This window comes from Lithobates pipiens, unplaced genomic scaffold (assembly GCF_037356315.1).
Source record: "Lithobates pipiens isolate NorthernLeopardFrog02 unplaced genomic scaffold, aLitPip1_a1.2 Scaffold_19, whole genome shotgun sequence".
Lineage (NCBI taxonomy): Eukaryota > Metazoa > Chordata > Amphibia > Anura > Ranidae > Lithobates > Lithobates pipiens.
The window spans coordinates 195,851,869-195,875,034 of record NW_027507764.1 but is presented as its reverse complement, the minus strand read 5'-3'; the positions used below and the strand labels follow the sequence as shown (position 1 = coordinate 195,875,034).

Genomic DNA, 23,166 nt, shown 5'->3' with positions numbered 1-23,166 from the left:
TATACAGCAATCAGTGCTATACAAATGCACTGATTCCTGTGTAAATGACACTGGCAGTGAAGGGGTTAACCACTAGGGGGCAGTGTAGGGGTTAAGTGTGTCGTAGGGGTGTGTTGCTAACTGTGGGGGCGTGGCTGTGTTTTACACATCACTGATCTCTGCTCCAATCACAGGGAGCAGAGATCAGTGTCACTGTTGCTAGGTAGAACAGGGAGATGCTTGCTTACTTTAGCATCTCCCCGTTATTCCTCCCCGTGAGATGATCACGGATATCCCTGCGGCGATCGAGTCCTCAAGTACTCATGAAGGTCCCGACCAGTGAGCAAGCACGCCGCTGACATCATGCAAGCAATGGCATGGTGGCAAATTTAAAGGGACATACCTGTACACCCATTTGCCTGTCTGTGCCATTCTGCCGTCGTACATCGGCGTGTGCCAGTCGGAAAGTGGTTATAGCTGAACTACAGCAAGGATATATTTTGGTCTAGCTTAGCCAATGTAAGTATGCAATTCTTCTCTGTGTAAGCTGTAATTTACAGTAGTATCCTGAGCTACTACTGTAATAGCCACAATCATCCGGGTGCAGTGCCGATAGCTGCCTTTCTGCATGGTAACCACAGGGGGGTCACACAATTGACAGGGTCTCCATTCAGAGAAAGATTTGCATTTTTTCATTGAATGCAAAGAATTCTCTAGTTGGGCGAAGTGGTTAGGAGGGCAGAGATGTCACAATCTCCACTTTATAAAAAAAGAGTCAGTGCTACTACCCATACATCACATAGATAGCAGAGCTCCCCAGGTCCTCGATCCACAGTCGTTGGCTGAGTAGGGAAATAAGGAAAAGATGATCCGCACTCCGGTGATTGCTCTTAAAAAATGTAGTATTTATTAACAGGCCACAGTGACCAAACGCAAATAAGAAAGGTTGATGCTTTTCAGCCTATAAGGCCTTAGTCATAAACAATCTCCACTTTGTCCTATCAGAAAACACTGCATTAATGAGAAAAATGCAAGGCTTTCTCTCAATGGCAGCTGTGCTGAGCAAACCACGCCCTGTGGTTACTATCAGAAGGGCAGCCGCTTGGCACAGCCCCTGGAAGATCGCAGCCAATACTGTAGTAGCTTGTGCTACTGCAGTGATATACAGCTTACACAGAGGCCGACTGGGTATCACATATGCACAGTTGCCAACATTGTAAAAAAATGTATAGGGACACTTTTTTGTATGTAGGCGGAGTCTTATTATAATTAGGGGGCAGGGCATTCATTTGTAGTTGTGGTGTAATGGGAAAAGGAAAATGTGGAGAGCGAAGCAACAATTCTTTTTTATAGATCCTCAGAGAGTTCTTTGCCATGAGGTGCCATGTTGAACTTCCAGTGTCCTGTATAAGAGCGTGAGAGCGATAACACCAAATTTAACACACCTTCTCCCCATTCGCACCTGAAATCTTGTAACACTAACGAGTCACATGACACCAGGGAGGGGAAATGGCTAATTGGGCCCAATACTGACATTTTCAGTTAGGGGTGTACTCACTTTTGTTGCCAGTGGTTTAGATATTAATGGCTGTGTGTTGAGTTATTTTGAGGGGACAGCAAATTTACACTGTTTTACAAGCTGTACACTCACTACTTTACATTGTAGCAAAGTACCATTAATTCAGTGTTGTCAAATGAAAAGATATAATAAAATATTTACAAAAATGTGACTTTTGTTAGATACTGTATATATATATATATATATATATATATATATATATATATATATATATAGCGCCACCCCCAAAGGAGCAGCTTGAATATGTTTGGTTCTATAATCTGCCTTTTTTCGACCCCAAAGAAACAGGTTTGAGCACTTTGGAAAACCTAGCAACTGCCGTTAGTATGAGCACAACAGTAAATGCACACAACTGTAGGAAACCAGAAAGTATGTTTACTGAAAGGTTTTTTTCTCCAAAAAAAACAGCAGTAGTATAACTGAGTAATTGGAAATAGTAAACTCTGCTATGGATTACAAAGTAACATGCAATTGATAAATAGCACAATTCACCCAACTTAAATGGCTTAAATGTGGCCTATGTGCTCAGTCATAAAGGGGGAACAGAGACAGCATGTTACCAGCCAGCAGGTCTCCCTAAAATCCTGAGCCCACAGGTCCTGAAGGTATATACACGTTGCACAAAATTCAAACAATGTCAACTTATATTTTGAAAATCACAGTTCTCCCTTAACGAGTACAAGCGTTAACACTGAGTCCATTGCTAGGTAAAGAAGAAACATGGAAGCGCTCACATTGGAGATATCCAGGTATCTTCAGCTAGCTCAAGGCCCAAGGAGATCTCTCTGCAAGGAGGCTCAAGAATAAGGAGCAACTGACGTAAGGTGTCTCCTGGGACAGGCTCTGACTAGGAGACAGGGTAAAGTTGTCTGTAGGAATAGTTTGCACAAGATGGGCTATCGTCCGCTCACCAATCCAGCGATCCCAGGAACCGAATAGACACACGGGACAGGCTCAGTGGGAATGCCCGACTGGCAACCGGTAGCAGGAAGGTACAGCGATGTCTGCAGATAGACACCTGGAGATACCCTCTGGGTCCCCTCTGGCAAGATGCACACAACCGTCCAACTGTGAAACTATGGCAGGATAGGCACACCGACACCTGGAGCTGTGGTAGGATGGTGACACTGATAGATAGCAGCAGCCTCTCTCCTCATGTCCGGTCTTCCCCTCACCTCATGGTATTTTTCCCTTGCTCCCAAGCAGCCTTTTTGTGTCCTTTTCCTTTCTTCCTATGCTGCAGCAGCGGGGGACCGCTATGGGGCCACTGGTGTTGGGGACTATATGTCCACGAATCCCCCACTGCTGCAGCTCTGTCCAGTGATAGGCTCCTTCCCCCTACCAATCAGGAGACAGGGGAAGGAGCAGAAAAGGTGGCCATGTCTCTGGGAGCACTGCTCACATGCAGTACAGTGCGAGGAGGTTTCTGAGGCACAAATTCAGGAGCCTCTGGCCTGAGGATCCCCGGTGTCTGTCATTTCAGGAAGAGGAGGGAGGGTGGCAGGCCATGGCATCTGAGACAGCCACAGCCAATCCATCCCCATCTCTTCATCTTTACTATCTTCATCTTCTACATCTAGGGGTACAGACTGAGATTTAGTCACTGGTCAGAACCTCGGAAAAGCTGTGGATGAGGACTGCGAATCCAGCTGTGGTGGCATGCAAACTGCTTCTGACAGGGGCAAAAGATGATTTTGATGCCTAGTCTTCAGCAGGCCCGTGCTTTCCTCTGGCTGGATCTGGTATACTGGTAACCCTGGCAGCTGCCTGCAGATGACATAGGGTTGTGGCTTCCAGTGATCATCCATCTTGTGCTTTCCAGGGACACCCAAGTTTCTCAGCATCACTCTGTCACCAGGCTACAAGTTTCTGCATTCGCAACTTGAGGTCAAAGGTCAATTTTCTTTCCATATTGTGAAAGATCATGTTACGCTGAGTAAATTAATATCCAACATGTCATGCTTCAAAATTGCGCCCGCTCGTGGAATGGAGACAAACTTTGGCACTTAAAAATCTCCATAGACAACATTTAAAAATGTCTACAGGTTACCAGTTTTGAATTACAGAGGAAATCTTGTTCTAGAATTATTGCTCTCGCTCTCATGATTGTAGCGATACCTCACATGTGTGGTGTAAACACTGTTTTCATATGTGAGCGCTACTTACGTATGCGCTCGCTTCTGCACGCAAGCTTGGAGGGAGGGGGCGCTTTTAATTTTTTTTCTTATTATACTTCTTATTTTTTATTTTTACACTGTCCTTTACAAAAATTGGGGGCGTGGCCTGGCACCAGAGCAAGATGGTCACATAGACAGAGAGCTCCGCCATCCAGAGCTTCTGTCTGACTTTTCAGTAGCGAGAAAGCCTCAATCACACTGAGCACCGATGGCAGGGAGAAGCCACTTAGCCTCCCAGTCTCAGCCGGACCAGTCTACTCAGATGAGCAGGAACATACCAGGGATGTTCCGCACTCAGCTCACGGACTCACGCATCTCAAGCCGCGGACCGGAGTGTAGGGAGCTACATCGCCACAGACACCCCTCCAGAGTAATCCTCATCCCTCTCCTCTCCTGTGCCTAGCCGATCTACAGCAGGTGGCCTTGTATAATAAGAACACCCTGTCTGCTGCCATATCAGACTTAAAAACTGACATTAGAGCTGTTGCCACGAGGCTGGAACATATGGAAAATGTCGCCATGACACATGGCGCTGCAATTAAGCAAATACAGCAAACCAATACTGTACATACACAACATTTGATTGACATGTATAGGCATATGGAGGATTTGGACAATAGGGGTCATAGGGGCAATCTGCATATCAGATTTTTTTTGCATTGATACATGAAAAAATTAGCATATTTGATTTCTCCCATAGACTTGTAAAAGGTGTTCCGTGGCTTTCGAATTTGCGGCGAACACCCAAAATTGTTCGCTGTTCGGCGAACTGGTGAACAGCCAATGTTCGAGTCGAACATGAGTTTGACTCAAACATAAAGCTCTTCCCTGATCTCAGCAACTAAAGATGAATCCAGTAAGTGGCGGAGATGATGAGAACACTGCGGGAGGGGGGTGGGCACATCTCTCGCCGGCAATAAAAGTGCTCTTGCGGCGAATCCTCCGCAGCGACCCCTTTTATCTCAAAGTGGACCGCCCGCCATTGAAGAAAATATTATGGCAGCTATCGGTTGCCTTAAAAATGGTATTTAATGTGAAAGGACTGATTTATATCAACAGCGGGCGGTCCAGAAGTGGTTACAGTATAATTGGACTTTTACAAACAATTATACATTTGTACTTGTCCCAACAACCTCTGAAAAACCAGCTTGATAGGTTAGCTATTATGAAAAGCCCTGTTTCCAGAAATACTACCAATACTGTCCTATGAAAAATCTGCTTCTAGGAGAAGGATTACTCATTTAGCTCAGTGCAGAGCATGTGTTATGTATTCCGACAGCTTGTTTGCACTAAAAATGTATACTACGACAGCACCAGACCATGCTGCTAAAAGCTGTAGAAAAAGGTAAATAATCATAATGCCATATTTAGTGATTTTGCAGGTGTAGCACCCCCCTAGTTTGGAGTAGGCTGCTAGGTAGATTTGGAAAAGAAGAAAGTAAAGCTACAGAGCTACTGCAAAGAACTGATGAATATCAAGAGGAGGATCAGGAATGAGGGATAATGTACAAAGGAAATTAAATTGAATCCAATAAAATGGTGGCTGCTTCCCTAAACCAGGTCCTGAGAACCTAATACACATAGAGAAAAATAAGCAGAAGAGGGGGCCTCCATCTAAATGTAAACTGTGTGTAGCACCCCCTAGCTAGTGTGCTAGATGTAAATGGGTTTGTTAGGGTAGGAAAATTGGTTTGGCTGAGAACCAGGCCTGGGTGAATCTGGATCAGGGTTAGTGACTTGGGGAGCTGGGTGACTCAGCAAGCAGCTTCTCTTGTTTGTTTTCTGGAAACTTGGAGAAACTTCCATCTGTACTGTAGTGGGCAAAAGTTAGGAGGAACTGTTTGGCATATGTACAGTGCCTCGAAAAAGCCTTGAAATTTTTCACATTTTGTCATGTTACAACCAAAAACCTAAATGTATTTTATTGTGATTTTATGTGAGAGATCAACACAACGTGGCACATAATTGTGAAGTGGAAGAAAAATGATAAATGTTTTTTAACATTTTTACAAATAAATCTGAAAAGTGTGGCATACATTTGTATTCAACCCCCTTTACTCTGATACCCCTAACTAAAATTTTGTGGAACCAATTGCCTTTAGGAGTCACCTAATTAGTACATAGAGTCCACCTGTGTGTAATTTAATCTCAGTATAAATACAGCTGTTCTGTGAAACCCTCAGAGGATTTTCAGAGAACCTTAGTGAACAAACAGCATCACGAAGGCTAAGGAACAAACTAGACAGATCAGGGATAAAGTTGTGGAGACATTTAAAGCAATGTTAGGTTTTAAAAAATATCCCAAGCTTTGAGCATCTCACAAAGCACTGTAGTATGGTACAACTAAAAACCTACCAAGATTTGGCCGTCCATTTAAACTGACAGGCCGGGCAAGGAGAGCATTAATCAGAGAAGCAGCCAAGAGGCCCATTGGTAACTCTGGAGGAGCTGCATAAATCCACAGCTCAGGTGGGAGAATCTGTCCACAGGACAACTATTGGTGGTGCACTCCACAAATCTAGCCTTAATGCAGTGTTTCTCAATTCCAGTCCTCATGGCCCACTAACAGGTCATGTTTTCAGGCTTTCCATTATTTTGCACAGGTGATTTGATCAGTTTCACTGCCTTAGTAATTACCCCAGCTGTTTCATCTGAGGGAAATCCTGAAAACATGACCTGTTAGTGGGCCATGAGGACTGGAATTGAGAAACACTGCCTTAATGGAAGAGTGGCAAGAGGAAAGCCATTATTGAAAGAAAGCCATAAGAAGTCCTGTTTGCAGTTTGCAAGAAGCCATGTGGGGGACAGAGCAAACATGTGGAAGGAGATGCTCTGGTCATATTAGACCAAAATTTAACTTTTTGGCCTAAAAGTAAAACGCTATGTGTGGCGGAAAACTAACACTGCACATCAACCTGAACACCCCACCCCACTGAGAAACATGGTGGTGGCCGCATCATGTTGTGGGGATGTTTTTCTTCAGCATGGACAGGGAGAATGGTCAGAGTTGATGGGAAGATGGATGGAGCCAAATACAGGGCAATATCAGAAGAAAACCTGTTATGCCGCGTACACACGACCGGACTTTTTGACGGACTTGGTCCTGCGGACAATCCGACGGACTTTGCAGCTGAGGTCCACTGGACTTTCAAACGAGTGTACTTGGCCACACACGCTTACTCCAAAAGTCCGACAGATTCGAACGTGGTGACGTAGAATAAGGAAGTTCATAGCCAGTAGCCGCCCTAGCATTGGTTTTAGTCCGTCGGACTAGCACACAGACGAATGGATTGTCCACTAAAAGCAGAGTCCGGTGGACAAATTTGAAGCCAGTCTTATTTCTAGGTCCGCCGGACATTTGGGAAGAAAAAGTCCGCTGGAGCCCACACACGATCGAATTGTCCGATGGGAAGTCCGATCGCATGTAAGTGGCATTAGAGTCTGCAAAAGACTGAGGCGAAGGTTCACCTTCCAGCAGGACAGCGGCCCTGAACATACAGCCAGTGCTACAATGGAATGGATTAGATCAAAGCATATTCATGTGTTAGAATGGCCCAGTCAAATTCCAAACCTAAATCCAATTAAGAATCTGTGGCAAGACTTGAAAATTGCTGTTCACGGACGCTCTCCATCCAATCTGACAGAGCTTGAGCTATTTTGCAAAGAAGAATGGACAAACAAGTCAATCTCTAGATATGCAAAGCTGGTAGAGATATCCCCAAAAAGACTTGCAGCTACAATTGCAGCGAAAGGTGGTTCTACAAAGTATTGACTCAGGGGGCTAAATACAAATGCACGCCAAATTTTTTATTTGTAAAAAATTTTGAAAACCATTTATCATTTTCCTTCCATTTCACAATGTGCCACTTTGTGTTGGTCTATCACATAAACTTCCAAATAAAATACATTTTCTTTTTCGTTGGGACATGACACAATTTGGAAAATTTCAAGGGGTATGAATACTTTTTCAAGGCACTGTATGAGGTACTCGACCAATCCCAGGGCAAAAAGGGTCTGGAAGGGGGTAGGCACCTTTTAAATGGGCATGAATCATGCCAGCAGGAGGTTGTTATCAGAATGCAGGGGTTGATTACTTATGGTTGCTCAGTGTTTTACAGGCTTACTTTCCCCTGTCTTCTAGAGGATTCTAGAACATATTGGGAGGAAGAACAGGGTATATAGGACATAGTTTACCAGTGGCTACATAGGTGTACTGTATATACTTCATATTTAAATCTGATTGTTACATAGTAATTTCAGACTATACCTTTTAGTTGTCTCATAGGTAGCTCCTCTAGGCCTGTTTTGTTATCTTTACCATAATTAGATAAAATAGAGAGGGAGAATTGTCTATTGAACAAAGTGTTTCCTCGGATCACCTGCAGGTTGGTCAATGGAATGGACTTGATAAGGTTAAGACCGATCAGAACATAACCTTGCACTTCTTTTATGCTCTAAAATTGAATAATAAAAAATGATTATGAGTATATATTGATTAACTGTCTGATATAACAAAGCACATAAAATACACAATTTCACAAATATAAAAGATTATTAAGAGTGGCAGCTTGTTGGGTAAGCCCCTCTTCTGCCAGATCATGTTTTGTATATGTGTTGTGTAGAGAACAGATAAGCAAACAAACCTACCATTTTCAAAAGTTTGCAGAAAATTTTAAAGTTTATTCAGGCCCAGCAGGTATTTCTGAATAATGTCCAATTTGAAGGACCTTGTATATATTACACGTGTAGTGGGTGTCAATCCCCCAACCAGCCAGCCACCGCAGTCAGAAGTAGACAGGACAGCAGCTGTGGGGGATCGCCACCCACTCTGTTCCTGCTCATTGGTTCAGAAAGAGGACCAATCAAGAGAAAGGAGGAGAGGGGCATCGTCGGACATGTAGTTATGTCTACAAGTGGCCCTATGGCCATCTCCAGAGGGCAAGCTACAGCCCCCAGGGTGGTGGGATAAAAGGAGGGAAAGAGGGATGTGGAGGCTGCCTGGGAGCAGGGGGAGAGACCACAAGGCGGCCAGAGAGACCAGTTGCAGGAGGAGTTCTTGCCTCTTGCTTGTTATTGAGTTGAATTGATTGCTACCAGGACAGAGTGTACGTAATGTCCTAAAACGTGTGTTCCTTCTCACCCTCCCCCCCCCCCCAAACAATACCTGCACTTTAAATACCCAATAAGCTATTTTACCTGATGGTATTCAGGCTCTTAGTCAGAGAAAACATCTGTATAATGACATTGAGGCTCAGGTCATTTTGCAAATTGGAGCTACAGTGATGTTCCCAACAATTTACACCTAAAAAATGGAGCTAAAGGCTTCTCCAATAGAGATGGACGAACTTCCGGTGGGACGTTTCGCGAACACAAACCGCGAACGCAGCCGAAAGTTCGCAAGCCGCAAAGTTTGCGGCGGGCCCCATTGACTTCAATGGCAGGCGAACTTTAAAAACCTACAGGTCATATTTCTAGCCACAAAATAATTACTAGCTGTACACACATAGTCCCACCACATGGCCACTGACATAACACATGTATGAAGTGAATCTGGGATCGACAACTACAAGCATTCTTTTTTTATATGTGAAATTTTGACAATTCAGGACTCAGGAGAGCATGAAGGCAATAGAGAAGAGGAAAGGTCAGGGTAGGCTATGAAGAGGGTGCAGGAGATGATCACCAGCACCGTGATATAGAGCACTGACACCAGCACTGTGATAGAGAGCACTGACACCAGCACCGTGATAGAGAGCACTGAGACCAGCACCGTGATAAAGTGCACTGACACCAGCACCGTGATACAGAGCACTGACACCAGCACCGTGATATAGAGCACTGACACCAGCACCGAGATATAGAGCACTGACACTAGCACCGAGATATAGAGCACTGACACCAGCACCGTGATATAGAGCACTGACACCAGCACCCTATATATTGTGCACCTATACCAGCCCTTACAAGGACCTTTGTGGACCTAGTAGCTAGTGATTTGCAGACTGTCCCTCAGTCCCTATACTGATAAAGGACTGCTGCAGAATAGGGCAGTAATCTGCAGCAGTGCACCAGCACCCTATATATTGTACACCTATACCAGTCCTTACAAGGACCTTTGTGGACCTAGTAGCTAGTGATTTGCAGACTGTACCTCAGTCCCTACACTGATAAAGGACTGCTGCAGAATAGGGCAGCAGTCAAGTATAATATTCTTTCTATATTTGGAAGAAAGTATATTATACATGTACAACCCTATATACTGTACACCTATACCAGTCCTTAAAAGGACCTTTGTGGACCTAATAGTAATAGCTAGTGATTAAACTGACTGTCCCTGCTGCACACAGCATCCTGTCCCTCCCTGCACTGACAAAAGACAGGCTGCTGCAATGACCAGCACAGCAGTGCACTCAACCCTATATACTGTACTACACGTATACCATACCAGTCCTTAAAAGGACTTTTGTGGACCTAATAGCTAGCGATTTGTGTCACTACAGTCTCTCCCTGCTCCACACAGCTTCCTGTCCCTACACTGAAATAAGACAGAATGTAAAATGGCCGCCAGATCAGGTCTATTTATAAGGTGGGGGAATGTCCAATTGTCCATGTGCTGAAATGTCTCAATTGGCTGTCCTGTACCCCATGATGGATGTGTCATCATAGGTCAAAGTTCTTTCACACTGTAAACACATATGTCCGCTGGGCGAACAGTGGCAATAGTCCGCCGATTGGGTGAATCGCGAACACGCAAAATTCGCCACTAAATGACCGCCGGGCGAACAGTTCGGTCATCCCTATTCTCCAACACTTACATGGGAGAAAGAAGACCTAAGGATGACTTGATGTTTGAAACACTGGGAGCTATTGATGAACTGAGCTCAGCTATTGGAGCCTTAAAGTGGTTGTATAGTCCTTTTTGGGACTTTTACCTACAGGAAAGCCTATAAAAAGGCTTACCTGTAGGTAAAAAAAATTGCAGCAGCGCATGCGCATAGGGGATTCTCGGCTGAAAACCCGACAGATGCCGGACTCTGCCGGGAAGAAATCTCCGGCGCGTATGCGCGGGAGTGACGAGTCCAGTCCAGTCCAGCGCTGTGAGTGGTCGGAGCTGCGATACCCGGAAGAAACGCAGAGGGAACATGTCAGCTCCCTTGGCGTGGATCGGACCAGATGTTGGGGCCTCGTTCTAAGGTAAGTATTTCATAATGAGCTAGTATGCGGTGCATACTAGCTCATTATGCCTTTTCCTTTGCAGGTAGGAAAAAAAAAAAAACACATCAGCGGGTTTACAACCGCTTTAATGTGGTTGTAAAAGCTGGACTGGACATTTTTTTTACCGTTTTTTTTTTTAAAGATATTTTTATTAGGTTTAAACAAACCAACATACATACAAAAAAAAACACCAAACAAACAATCGCTGAACAAAACTTGGTGAATCATAGGTATACAGCGTCGAGTACTAAGCTCATATAGTTAAGAGACAAATGATTATACAGTGGTCAATCAGTAATTACCATTGTGCATAGTTCAAACATTCCATCGATGTACAGTAGCAATGGCAATCTGCATATCTGCATATAGTGTACTGTATTGTAGCACGATCTATAGGTGACTTGCAGGGCATATTCATTATGAGGAGAATGTCAGGGGGCTGGCCAGTCATCTATCCCAAATTTTGTGGATGTTTTTTTCCGTTTCCGGAGCTCAAAGGTAAGCTTGTATAGTGGTATAGCGTCATTAATTAACTTTAACTAAAGAGTTTTCAGAGAAGTCTGTGTACCCTTCCATGATAACAATATAGCCTTTCTAACATATAAATAGAGAATATGTAGTAGTCTCTTGGCATGCGAAGATAGTTGCAAGTCACCAAAAATGCTCAGTAGACCGTTCTCGGGATGAATAATGTTAGAGAGGCCTAAAGCTGAGGAGATGAAAGAGCCCACCTCCACCCAGAAGTGCTGAACCACTGGACATGTCCAGAAACAATGTAGTAAATCGGCATCCTGTAAGTGATATGTCCATGGAGGCCCGTCTTTAAAGTAGCAGAGGTTGTGGTGCTGTTCATTCTGTTCTCATTAGTCTCATCTGCTTTTTAGAATGGCCAGAGAATTCTGTCTGGATGCTAATCTCCGAATTGTGTCTGAACTGGAGAAATTGGAGAAGTACCTAGGTGCTGCATATTCTGAGAAGCTGGAGAGAAAAGTGAAGGAGGAGACCACCTGGAGCTAGGAAAGCAGCAAAGGGCTCTTTAAAGCAGAACTTCAGTAATTTATTTATCGTACATCATGGGACACAGGGCAGTCATTACTATATGGGTTATACTCCACCTACTGGTGAATGGATACTGGTAAATCAATTAAAACAATAAGTCCTCCCCTATATAACCCCTCTTACACAAGAAGTACCTCAGTTTTTTCGACAGTGTCTTTTAGGTGGATGGTCACTGAAGTGACACGTGCTCTTGGAGCATACTTGGAGGTCCGGATGGTTCTATTAAGAATAGTGGACTTCAGTCAGATCCATTCGAAAAAGCTATCAGCCAAAATTGCTGGTACCCAGGCCTCATTGGAAAGAGGTTTGAGTACCATCCATTAGGGATGGGCAAATGGTTTTGCCCATGCATAAGTTCAGGTCGAACTTTGGTTGTTCGGATGTTCTGCGAACACCGAACAATATGCAGTGTTCAGGGCAAATTCGAAAGCCGCCGGAACACCGTTAAAGTCTATGGGACACTAACAGGAAAAATCAAAAGTGCTAATTTTAAAGGCTTATATGCAAGGTATTGTCATAAAAAGTGTTTGGAGACCCGGGTCCTGCCCCAGGGGATATGTATAAATGCAAAAAAAAAATTTTTAAAACATCCGTTATTTTGGGAGCAGTGATTTTAATAATAATGCAGTCTTATGGCGCTGGACCCTGCATAATGGAACCCTGTACAGTGTTTGTTCTGACCAAGGTGCTTTCCTGCAGGGTGCTATACGGGCCCAGGGGAGTGGACCCTGGATTAAGGGGGACCCAGTCTCTGAAGGTCTTTCATGACAAAGCTCGCCGTGATGGGTGAAGATTAAACTTCTGTTATGTTCAGAGTCCTGCAGCAGGAATGGTAAGTCTGCATTTTTGCAGTTTCTCTTTTAAAAGTGTGTATCCATGTTGCATAAATATAGGTGTTTGCGTGGATGCATGTGATGCATGAACACATGGTGCATAGACACGTGTTTGCATAGATCCAAGTGGTGCAATATATGTTGCATAAACACATTTCATAAACACACGCTTGCTTATTCCGTAAATGCATGACTCTATGGGCGCGTATTGCGTAAGTGCATGTTTGACATTTCGTGTTTTGCCTAAACGCATATTTGCTTAAACACATACCTACATCCTTCCATAAATGCATGCCTCCATAAATACATATTGCTTAAACGCACGCTGGCAGGTTTTCATTTATACTGCATACATATTTGCTTAGTTTAAACTATATACATATGTGCTTATTTACAGTAAACTGTATACACATGTGCTTAGTTGCATTAAACGGTATACATATGTGCTTATTTGCCTAGGACTACATACATACGTGCTTATTTGCTGTGGGATACATACATATGTGTTTACTGCCTTGAGCTGCATATGTAAATGCATGAAGGGTAGGGATGAGCTTCGTGTTCCAGTCGAACATACGTTCGACTCAAACATCGGCGGTTCGCACGTTCGGCGGATACCGAATGTTATGGGCCGTTTGCGACAAATTCGTATGGCGCTCACGGCCCACAATGCACTGCGACCCTGCATGCTTGGCCAATCACAGCGCCGGCAGCGAGGAGAGCCATGATTGGCCACAGGCAGGATGCCTGTGGCCAATCATAGCTCAGGCTGTGTAGTACACGCCCCACACTATATAAGGCCGCCAGCATGGCGGCCTTGTGTAGTGTGTTGGTGTCTGTAGGAGTTAGTGGGTGTTCTCTGTGTACCTTCAACACAGTATATACTGTTCGTTATAGGGCGATTTTGCATTCTTGCTCTTCTGTAATTGAGCTTTTAGCAATCTGCAGGAGTTTGTGGGTGTTGTCTGCGTGCCCTGACCGCAGTATACACCATTATATCCACCTATATAGCTAGCTATATTGCTCTTCTGTAATAGAGCTTGAAGTCAGTTGTAGGAGATTGTGCATGTTGTCTGCGTGCCCTGACCGCAGTATACACCATTATATCCACCTATATAGCTAGCTATATTGCTGTTCTGTAATAGAGCTTGCAGTCAGTTGCAGGAGATTGTGCGTGTTGTCTGCGTGCCCTGAGCGCAATATACACCATTATAGCCACCTATATAGCTAGCTATATTGCTCTTCTGTAATAGAGCTTGCAGTCAGTTGCAGGAGATTGTGCGTGTTGTCTGCGTGCCCTGACTGCACTATACACCATTATATCCACCTATATAGCTCTTCTCTAATTGAGCCATCTGCCATCTGCAGGAGTTAGTGGGTGTTGTGTGCCTCCAGCACAATATACACTACCCAATTGCTGGTTTTCCCATCTCCCTTCAGGCCATTACCATGTCTGGAAGGCCAACAAGGAGAGGCAGACAGGCACGAGCCGATAAAAGAGGGCAAGCAGGCTCTGTGTCTAGAGACAACAGTGCTGGTCATGGACGCGGTGTATCGTCATCATCAGCACGTGGCCATGGGACACGCTTGTCCTTCTTTTCGGCAGCTGGACATGTTGAGCCGCATCATGCCGAAGACTTGGTAGAGTGGATGACAAAGCCCTCTTCATCCTCCTCATCCTCTCTCACCCAGGCTCAGGGTACTAGCAAAGCAGCTGCCAACGCATCGTCTTCCCTCGTCTCAATCTTCTTCAATCTTCATCTTCCCTAGACCCACCACGTCCTCCTGAGGAGTCCCCTGAACTCTTTGAGCACAGTGTTGGGTACATGCTCCAGGAGGATGCCCAGTGTTTTGTAGGCTCTGATGATGATCCTCAGCTAGAGGAAGGCAGTAGCGTGAGCACAGAGAGAGGGGATGCTCAAGAAGGACAGCAATCTGGCAGTCATGTTCCACAAGCTGCAGCATACTGCCAGGTTTTCTCCAGCGATGAAGAGAGAGGGGATGATGAGGGCACTGACTCCACGTGGGTGCCTGGTAGGAGGAGGAGGAGGAGGAGGCACATGTCCAACGAGGCAGGATGCCCTCCGGAGGCCAGCTTAGGGGCAGCATACTGACTGAATCACACCGCAGAGCTCCGCCTGTGCAGGGCGCTGCCTCTGTGCGTTATTCTAAAAGTTCTTTGGTGTGGGCCTTTTTTGAGACGAGTGCATCAGATCGCACCGCTGCTATTTGCAACATATATCTCAAGCGTATCTCGCGTGGCCAAAACATCAGCCGCTTGGGCACCACATGCTTGACCAGACATATGTTGACCTGCCATGCAGCTCATTGGCAAGCGTACCTCAAAGACCCACACCAAAGACCAAAGCGGACCTCTCCTTGCTCCTCATCAGCTGGGATCTCCAACCCCACTAGACCTTCAGTCCTCTCTGAAACCTGCTCTGAAAGGAATGAAGGTGTAGAATTAGGTGTGTCACAGCTAAGTGCCTCCGGGCACCTTGCTAGCAGTACACCCACGTCTGATTATAGCAGGCAAATTTCCCTGCCCCAGCTGCTGGACCGTCAAAAGAAGTTCACTCCCAGCCATCCACATGCCCAGCGGTTGAATGCTAGCTTGGCTAAATTGCTAGCACTTCAACTGCTGCCTTTTCAGTTGGTAGACTCAGCCCCCTTCCGTGAGTTTGTACAATGTGCGGACCTCGGTGGCAGGTCCCCAAACGCCACTTTTTCTCATGGAAGGCGATTCCGGCTCTCTACCGGCATGTGGAAGGCAATGTCCTTGCCTCGCTGGACAGGGCGGTCAGCGGTAAGGTGCATATTACCGCTGACTCATGGTCCAGCAGGCATGGACAGGGATGTTACCTGTGTTTCACGGCCCATTGGGTCACTCTTCTGGCATCTGGAAAGGATGCAGGACAAGGTGCAGTAGTGTTGGAGGTTGTTCCGCCACCACGCCTCCAAAATGCTACTACTGGTTGTGACACACCTCTCTCCTCCACCCCCTCCTCTTCTTCTTCCTCCATGGCTTCTTCCAGTGCTCTGTCCTCAGAACCAGCGGTGCTCCGTAGGCGTTCAATGGGCTACGCAAGTACGCAGGCAAAACGATGCCATGCCGTGCTTGCGCTGGTTTGTTTGGGGGACAGGAGCCACACTGGGGCAGATATTTTGTCAGCTCTGCAGGGGCAGGCCGAGAGGGGGTTGACGCCATGCCAGCTTAAGCCAGGAATGGTGGTTTGCGACAATGGCACCAACCTCCTCTCCACCCTCCGACAGGGACAATTGACCCATGTGCCCTGTGTGGCTCATGTCCTTAACCTGGTGGTGCAGCGGTTCTTGGGCAGGTACCTGGGCTTACAGGATGTCCTGAAGCAGGCCAGAAAAGTCTGTGTGCATTTCCGCCGATCATTTAATGCCTGTGCTCGGCTGGCTGAGCTCCAAAAGGAGTTGAACCTGCCCAAGAACCGCCTTATATGTGACATGCCCACCAGGTGGAACTCAACGTTGGCCATGCTGCAGCGGCTGCACATGCAGCAGAGGGCCATCAATGAGTACCTGTGCGACTACGGCACCAGGACAGGGTCAAGGGAGCTCGGTTTTTTCTCACCATGCCAGTGGGGCATGATCAGGGATGCATGCACTGTCCTGTCACCGTTTGAGGAGGCCACAAGGATGGTGAGCAGTGACAGTGCATGCATCAGTGACACTGTACCTCTTGTCCACCTGTTGGAGCATACGCTGCGTGGAATAATGGACAGGGCACTTGAGGCAGAACAGAGGCAGGAAGAGGAGGACTTCCTTGCCTCTCAAGGCCCCCTTTATCCAGACAGTGTTCCTGCTATCCCACCAATCACACAGGAAGAGGACGAGGAGGAGGAGGAGGGTGATTGTGTCAGCATGGAGGTGGAGGCTGGCACTCAGCATCAGCAGTAGCAGTCTTGTAGGGATGATTTACAGTCCCAAGAAACCTGTGGACTTGTACTTGGCTGGGAGGAGGTAGCTGCGGATCATGTTGTCCTTAGTGACCCAGAGGACTCCGGACCGAATGCGTCGGCTAACCTACGCTGCCTGGCCTCCCTGATCCTGCAAAGCCTGCGGAAGGATCCTTGTATTCTTTGGATCAAGGAGAGATACCATTACTGGCTGGCCACTCTCCTTGATCCATGGTACAAGGTTAAGGTTGCCGACCTTATCTTGCCGTCGCAGAGGGAGCAGAGGATGAGACATCTCCGGGAGGCCTTGCAGAAAGGTCTGTGCAACGCGTTCCCAGAGACTGGGAGGTTACAAACTCCTGGTCCTGGACAACGTGTTGCTGAGGCATCGTTCAGAAGGAGCGGTGGAGAAGGTGGCCGTCTGACCGATGCGTTCAGATCATTTTTTAGTCCGAAGCCCCAAGGTATGATCGTTTCCAGCAACAATCTCCAGCGTCTGATTTACATGGTGCAGGAATACCTAGGGGCAAGGTCAGACTTGGACACCTTTCCCACCGAAAATCCTCTGGCTTACTAAGTCTTGAGGATGGATCACTGGCCAGAGCTTGCACACTATGCAATTGAGCTACTGGCCTGTCCTGCATCCAGCATTCTTTCGGAATGCACCTTCAGTGCTGCTGGTGGCTTTGTTACCGATCACAGGGTGTGCCTGTCCACCGACTCAGTTGATTGGCTGACCTTCATCAAGATGAATCAGTCTTGGATCACCCACAGCTACCAAGCACCTGAAGCTGATGTAACCAAATAATTTTTTTTTTAAATATCACATGCCTTCAAGACTGCCTATGCTGATGCTGAGTGACTGTCCTGTTATGTTGATTGTCTATCCTCTTCCTCCTCCGCTGATATGCTGGAAGAACATTTTTTGTTCTGGGTGATGCCATCAGCCCAATTTTTCTGCCCCTGTTTAACAGGGGCGTTTAATTACAATTTTTTATGCAAAGCTTTGCAGCAGGGCTCATTCCTGCACCACAACTAGAGTATATGGGAGAGGTTGCAGTGTTGTGGCACCAGCACCAGTGCCTAAGGCCCAATTTTTCTGCCCCTGTTTAACAGGGGCGTTTAATTACAATTTTTGATGCAATGCTTTGCAGCAGGGCTCATTCCTGCACTACAACTAAAGTATATGGGAGAGGTTGCAGTGTCGTGGCACCAGCACCAGTGCCTCAGGCCCAATTTTTCAACCCCTGTTTAACAGGGGCATGTAATTACAATTCTTGATATAATATTTCACAGCAGGGCCCATTCCTGTGCCCACCCAGAGTAACTGTGAGGGCTTATAGTGTTGTGGCACCAGCACTAGCACCACAACCACCAAAGGTCAATTTTTCTACCACTGTTCAACAATGGCATGTAATTACAATTCTTGATATAATCGTTCACAGCAGGGCGCTCCAGCGCCCACCAAGAGTCACTTTGAGGGCTTACAATGTTGTGGCAACACCAACACCTTATTCCGCCATTTCTGCAGAGCATATAGGGCAGACCCCTACTTTCAAACATCCAACTTACAAACGTCTCCTACTTGCAAACGGAAGGAGACAACAGGAAGTGAGATGAAAAAAGACGGATGGCAAAACAAATTATACAGGGGTAATAACCCTTCCCTATGTTTTCCAAAAAGCTTAAAAATATATGTTTTGACTGGAGCTACACTTTAAAAATGTACCAGTTCAAAATTACACACAGATTCTACTTAACACAACAAACCTACACAGTCCCTGTCTTGTTTGCACCGCCTGTATACTGCTGTTCTGAGTATATAGGGCCTGGAGGCCCCCGCGTCTTTCATTTTTTTAATATGGGTACGGGGTTCCCCTTAATATCCGTACAAGACCCAAAGGGGCTGGTAATGGGCAGCGGGCGCTACCCATGCCATTTTTCTCAATGATTTTCATCCATATTGCCAGATATTACATTAAAAACGCAACAGTTTGAAATGACTTTTTTTCCGTTAAATGTCATTTTGTGCAGGGACTGTTCTAAACACGGGAAACACGTGGCACTTCACAGGTATACTATAGACACCCACCAGGCACGATATTTAAAGGAATATTTCACTTTTTTTTTTCAATTTAATCGTCATTAAAATCAGTGCTCCTGCCAAAACGGCCATTTTTAAAAACATTTTAGGCATTGACCCATGTCCCCTGGGGCAGGAGCCAGGTCCCCAAACCCTTTTTAGGACAGTATCTTGCATATTAGCCATTCAAATTAGCACTTTTTATTTCGAACGTTCGAGTCCCATAGACTTCAATGGGGTTCTAACGTTCGTACGAATTTGCGGTCCGTTCGAAAGTTCTGGTGCGAACCAAACTGGGGGTGTTCGGCTCATCCCTACTGGCTACTTACATTGCACCCCTTTAGAAACTTTAGACCAGGTAAAGGCAACGATTCCAAGCTGTATGGAAGAATAAGTTAACACAACAGTTCAACATGAAGTGCAATCTTTTCCTAACATCCCTGGTCCCAAACTTTAGGTTTGTGGCATCCCCAGTGTACCTGTACAAGATAGAGTCCATTACTGGCATCCATGATCAGGAAAGTTCAACACATCAGTAGCTTCATGGAGGACTGTAGGTCCCAGCAATCCTCCTACATGTGGAAGGTTCCAGGACACAGGTTTTCGGCAGAAATTGGGACTCCTTAAAAGGCAAAGAACCCTGACAGATGCAACAGCTGGAGGTTACATCTTGCTGGCTGCCTGTGTCTTTTCCCATCCATACTGTGACTCAGTGAGGCAGAGTCCTCCTCCCTTTTATTTATATCATGGGGAGAGATAGGCAGAGCTCAGTAGGAAACAGGTGAACTATTTCCCTTGTAGCTGGGGCAGCATTAACCACTACTTGTCTACCCTTTCCCCACGAGAACACATCGGTCAGCACTTGCAGCCATTAGCTGCGAGCACTGATCAAATGCCTATAGGCTGCTAGTTTTTTAAGCCTGTTTGTTAGACAGAAGCCTGTCATGATATTGGCTTCTGTCGCATGGGCAGCTGGACACCTGGGCTGAAAATCAGCTGTTTTCTTTTTTTTTTTGTAATTTTATTTTTATTAAATTTCAAAGCAAGTACAATCCAATCGAGCAGTGAGATACTCGGTAAGCAGAAGTAAACATAGCAAAGAGCATAAACGTTAATTAGAGAAGTTAGATATTAATGTCCACAAATGCAGGCACAGAAGTGAACTGCATAACTATAACAGTTAAAATAAATAACAAACAGTTTATGAATGACAAAAAAAAATCATTCATGTGGCATTAGGCCGGAGGCCAGAGAAAAACAAAGCAACAAAACATCCATAAGATCGTCATGGAGAATCTCAAAAGGGGAGAATGGGTTACCCGGACTACCACATAACGAGGTATAATGGAAGGGGGAAGGACGAGAGCAAAAGCCAGAAAGGAGGTGCACCCACCGGCGGCTGCGGCCGTTAAGTGTGTACAGATGGGGGGGGCCCCATTTTCCGACTGATCCCAGGGTCCCCAGACTTTATCAAACTGGGAAACCAAGTCATGTACCGAGGCTGTCAGATACTCCATTCTCCGTATCTCGGACACCAGTTGGAGAAATCTAGGCCAGGGGGGGGTCGCGCCAGACAACCAGCATAACGGGATAAGCCTCTTAGCAACTAATAGAATATAGGAGGTCAGCCGGTTTGTATTTTTGGGTAGGCCTGGGATAGTGAGGCCTAATAAGCAGTGTAGGGGGTCGATCGGAAGGGACACCCCCGTCACCTCCATCACCAACAATCCCACCTCCAACCAAAAGGGATGTATAAGGGGACACCTCCAGAAAATATGGAAGAGTGACCCGACATCATGCCCACAATGCCAGCAGCGCGGCGAGACTGAGGGATAAAATTTATGGATGACATCGGGGGTCCTATACCAGAACATGAGAATTTTTATTGCCGTTTCCCTTTGTGTGACACACTTAGAGGATTTAAAAGTAGAGGCCCAAATCTTATCCCATGTCTGTAGGGGGATAGGTTTGTCCAACAACTGAGACCATTTACTCATATACAGATGTGTAGATTCATTTAATTCAAAGGCCGTGGGGTTGTCAAGGGTTAGAGTCGGAGATTTGGAGCTGAAAAGGTGTCTAACCTGTAGGTAGAAGTAAAAATAATGCTTGGGGATATTATATTTGTCACGTAAGGTTTCGAAAGCATGAAGCCTACGCGAGATGGGGTGCACCAGATTTCTGAGCTGAAAAAGGGGGGGTCCAGCCACGTGAAGATCCTACCCAAAGACAGTCCATCAGGGATACTAGGGTTAAACATTCGTGAGGGGGGGCAGGGCGAGGAAAGGTAGTACTTTTTGTTGCACTTTTGCCATAAGTCCAGGGTAAAGGACATTGACGCCTAAGGTTAGGGTGAAGAGGGGCCGGGGCACCCCAGATCAAGCAGCATGGGTGTACCGGATATAGGACCCCTTTCTCAATAGCAGCCCACTGACTCGTGGCGTTGAGAGAGGACCAAAATCAGCTGTTTTCTACTGTAAGAGCTGATTTCAGGCGATATTCAGCACGTGTACGGGGCTTTAGATTTCTAAGGCCGCGTACACACGCGGGGACTGTTCGCCCAACTTTGTCCGCTGAACAGTGTTTCGGCAAACAGTCCGCTCGTGTGTGGGCTTTCAGCGGACAGTTTCAGCGAACAGTCCGCTGAACAAGGTTTTTCGGAAATTCCGAAAAACTGTCCGCTGAAACTTTGTTTCAGCGAACAGTCCACTCGTGTGTAGGCTTGTTCGTCAAACTAAGTTCCGCGCATGCTCAGAAAGGCTTTACACGCCGAAAGTTATAATGCAGTGTATAGGACGTCGTATTTTTCGTCCCGTCGTACGTGCCGTTCACGTCATCGCGCACGGTTTCAGCAAACTGTTCGTACGTCGTGTGTGGCCATGTCCGTCCATGCTAATTTTGAGCGGACTGTTTGCCGAAACTGTTTGACGGACAAAGTTGGGCGAACAGTCCCCGCGTGTGTACGCGGCCTAAGTATAGCAATACTGATCACATATATACCTCAAGAAATGATGCATTATGGTAGGGTTCCAGGTGAGTAATCTCCAGATTTCCAAGCACAATTTCACAACCACTAAAAGTTTTCTTCATCAAGCGGTAATGTGCATCTACTGGTCCCATTCTTGAAAGCAAGTTAGCAGTTCCAAGGCAAACTGAAAGAGAATGGTATTAAAAAACAACTTAGGTTCTATGAATTGTAATGAAGTCATTTCATTTATGCAGTGCATTTTCAACCTTTTTTCATACAGAAATATAAAACATGAAACCTGAACTTTTCCTGTGCGCATAAATAGTAATTTAATTGGATGCTATGTTTCACTGCGCTTTGCTGGGATAATCTCAGAAGAAAGGATGAAATGGCCTGGATGACATGTGCCCATCATATGCAGCCATTTGTGCCCATCAAATGCAGCCACTTGTGCCTATCATATGCAGCCACTTGTGCCCATCAATTGCCACCACTGTGTCCATCAATTGTTCCCACTGTGGCCCATCAAACGCAGCCACTGTGCCATACCAAATGCTGCCAGTGTACCCCCCGCTGGCCCGCCATCTGCACTTACCTGTCTCAGTGGGACAGCTCCTCTATGCTCCTCAATGTTTTCTCCCATCTTCTCTTCCTGTCTTCTGCTATGCTTGGATGCCTGGCGTCCAATCACAGCGCCTGTCATTTCAGCCAATCAGGTGAGTGGGTAACAGATCCGAACACCTGATTGGCAGAGAGGCGGTTTAGTGTTAGGAAAGTGAATATTCACTGCTAAGTGATCTTCGAGCGCCCAGCTTGGGGCTCGCAGGTCACCTTTTTTGATGCCTATTAGAGACTATGGCTCTAATTAGGTGCTTCAAAACCAGCCCCACCTCTGTAATTCAGGTGCCCTGCACCCGAAAAGGGGCTGGGCGCCTGAATGGGGGTGGCAGCGGTGGCCATAGATAGATTCATGCAATGCATGAATCTATCTATTGGTGCTAGAGGGGGATGGCAGGAGAGAGGAGGCAGCGCCCGTCCGCCCTTATGGAGGCACCTCCACTGGTCAGGGAGCTCCTTGCCAAATTCCTTGTCAGGAGTAACTACTTTAGTTAAGGAGAAGTCAATGGATCCTTAATAATTAAGTGTGTACTTTCCTCTTCTACCACCAGGTGTAATGGCACTTGGAGGTATTAGATTGAGAAAGACAACTCAAGGTCAGGTTATGGGTATATGGGGTATCTCAGCCAATGGGCAGGGATTTGGTTGAATCCCTTGGCCTGCTGGGTTAGGTCAGGTGATCCAGGTTCTTGTGTGCCTCCCAGATGGCAGTCTGGGTGGATGGGT

General features: G+C 46.1%; 1 protein-coding gene across 1 annotated transcript in view; it reads right to left on the bottom strand.

The window, feature by feature from the left end:
* The window catches only part of LOC143996516 (epidermal growth factor receptor-like), an 83,561-nt gene extending 61,559 nt beyond the window's left edge, over positions 1-22,002 (bottom strand). The window contains exons 1-2 of the mRNA XM_077491605.1: positions 21,855-22,002; positions 8,003-8,189 (exon numbers count right to left, since the gene is read on the bottom strand). Coding sequence (XP_077347731.1) covers positions 8,003-8,189; positions 21,855-21,974 — 307 coding nt within the window. The 5' untranslated portion in view covers positions 21,975-22,002. The remainder of the gene's footprint in view (positions 1-8,002; positions 8,190-21,854) is intronic.
* Between the last annotated feature and the right edge of the window lie 1,164 nt (positions 22,003-23,166).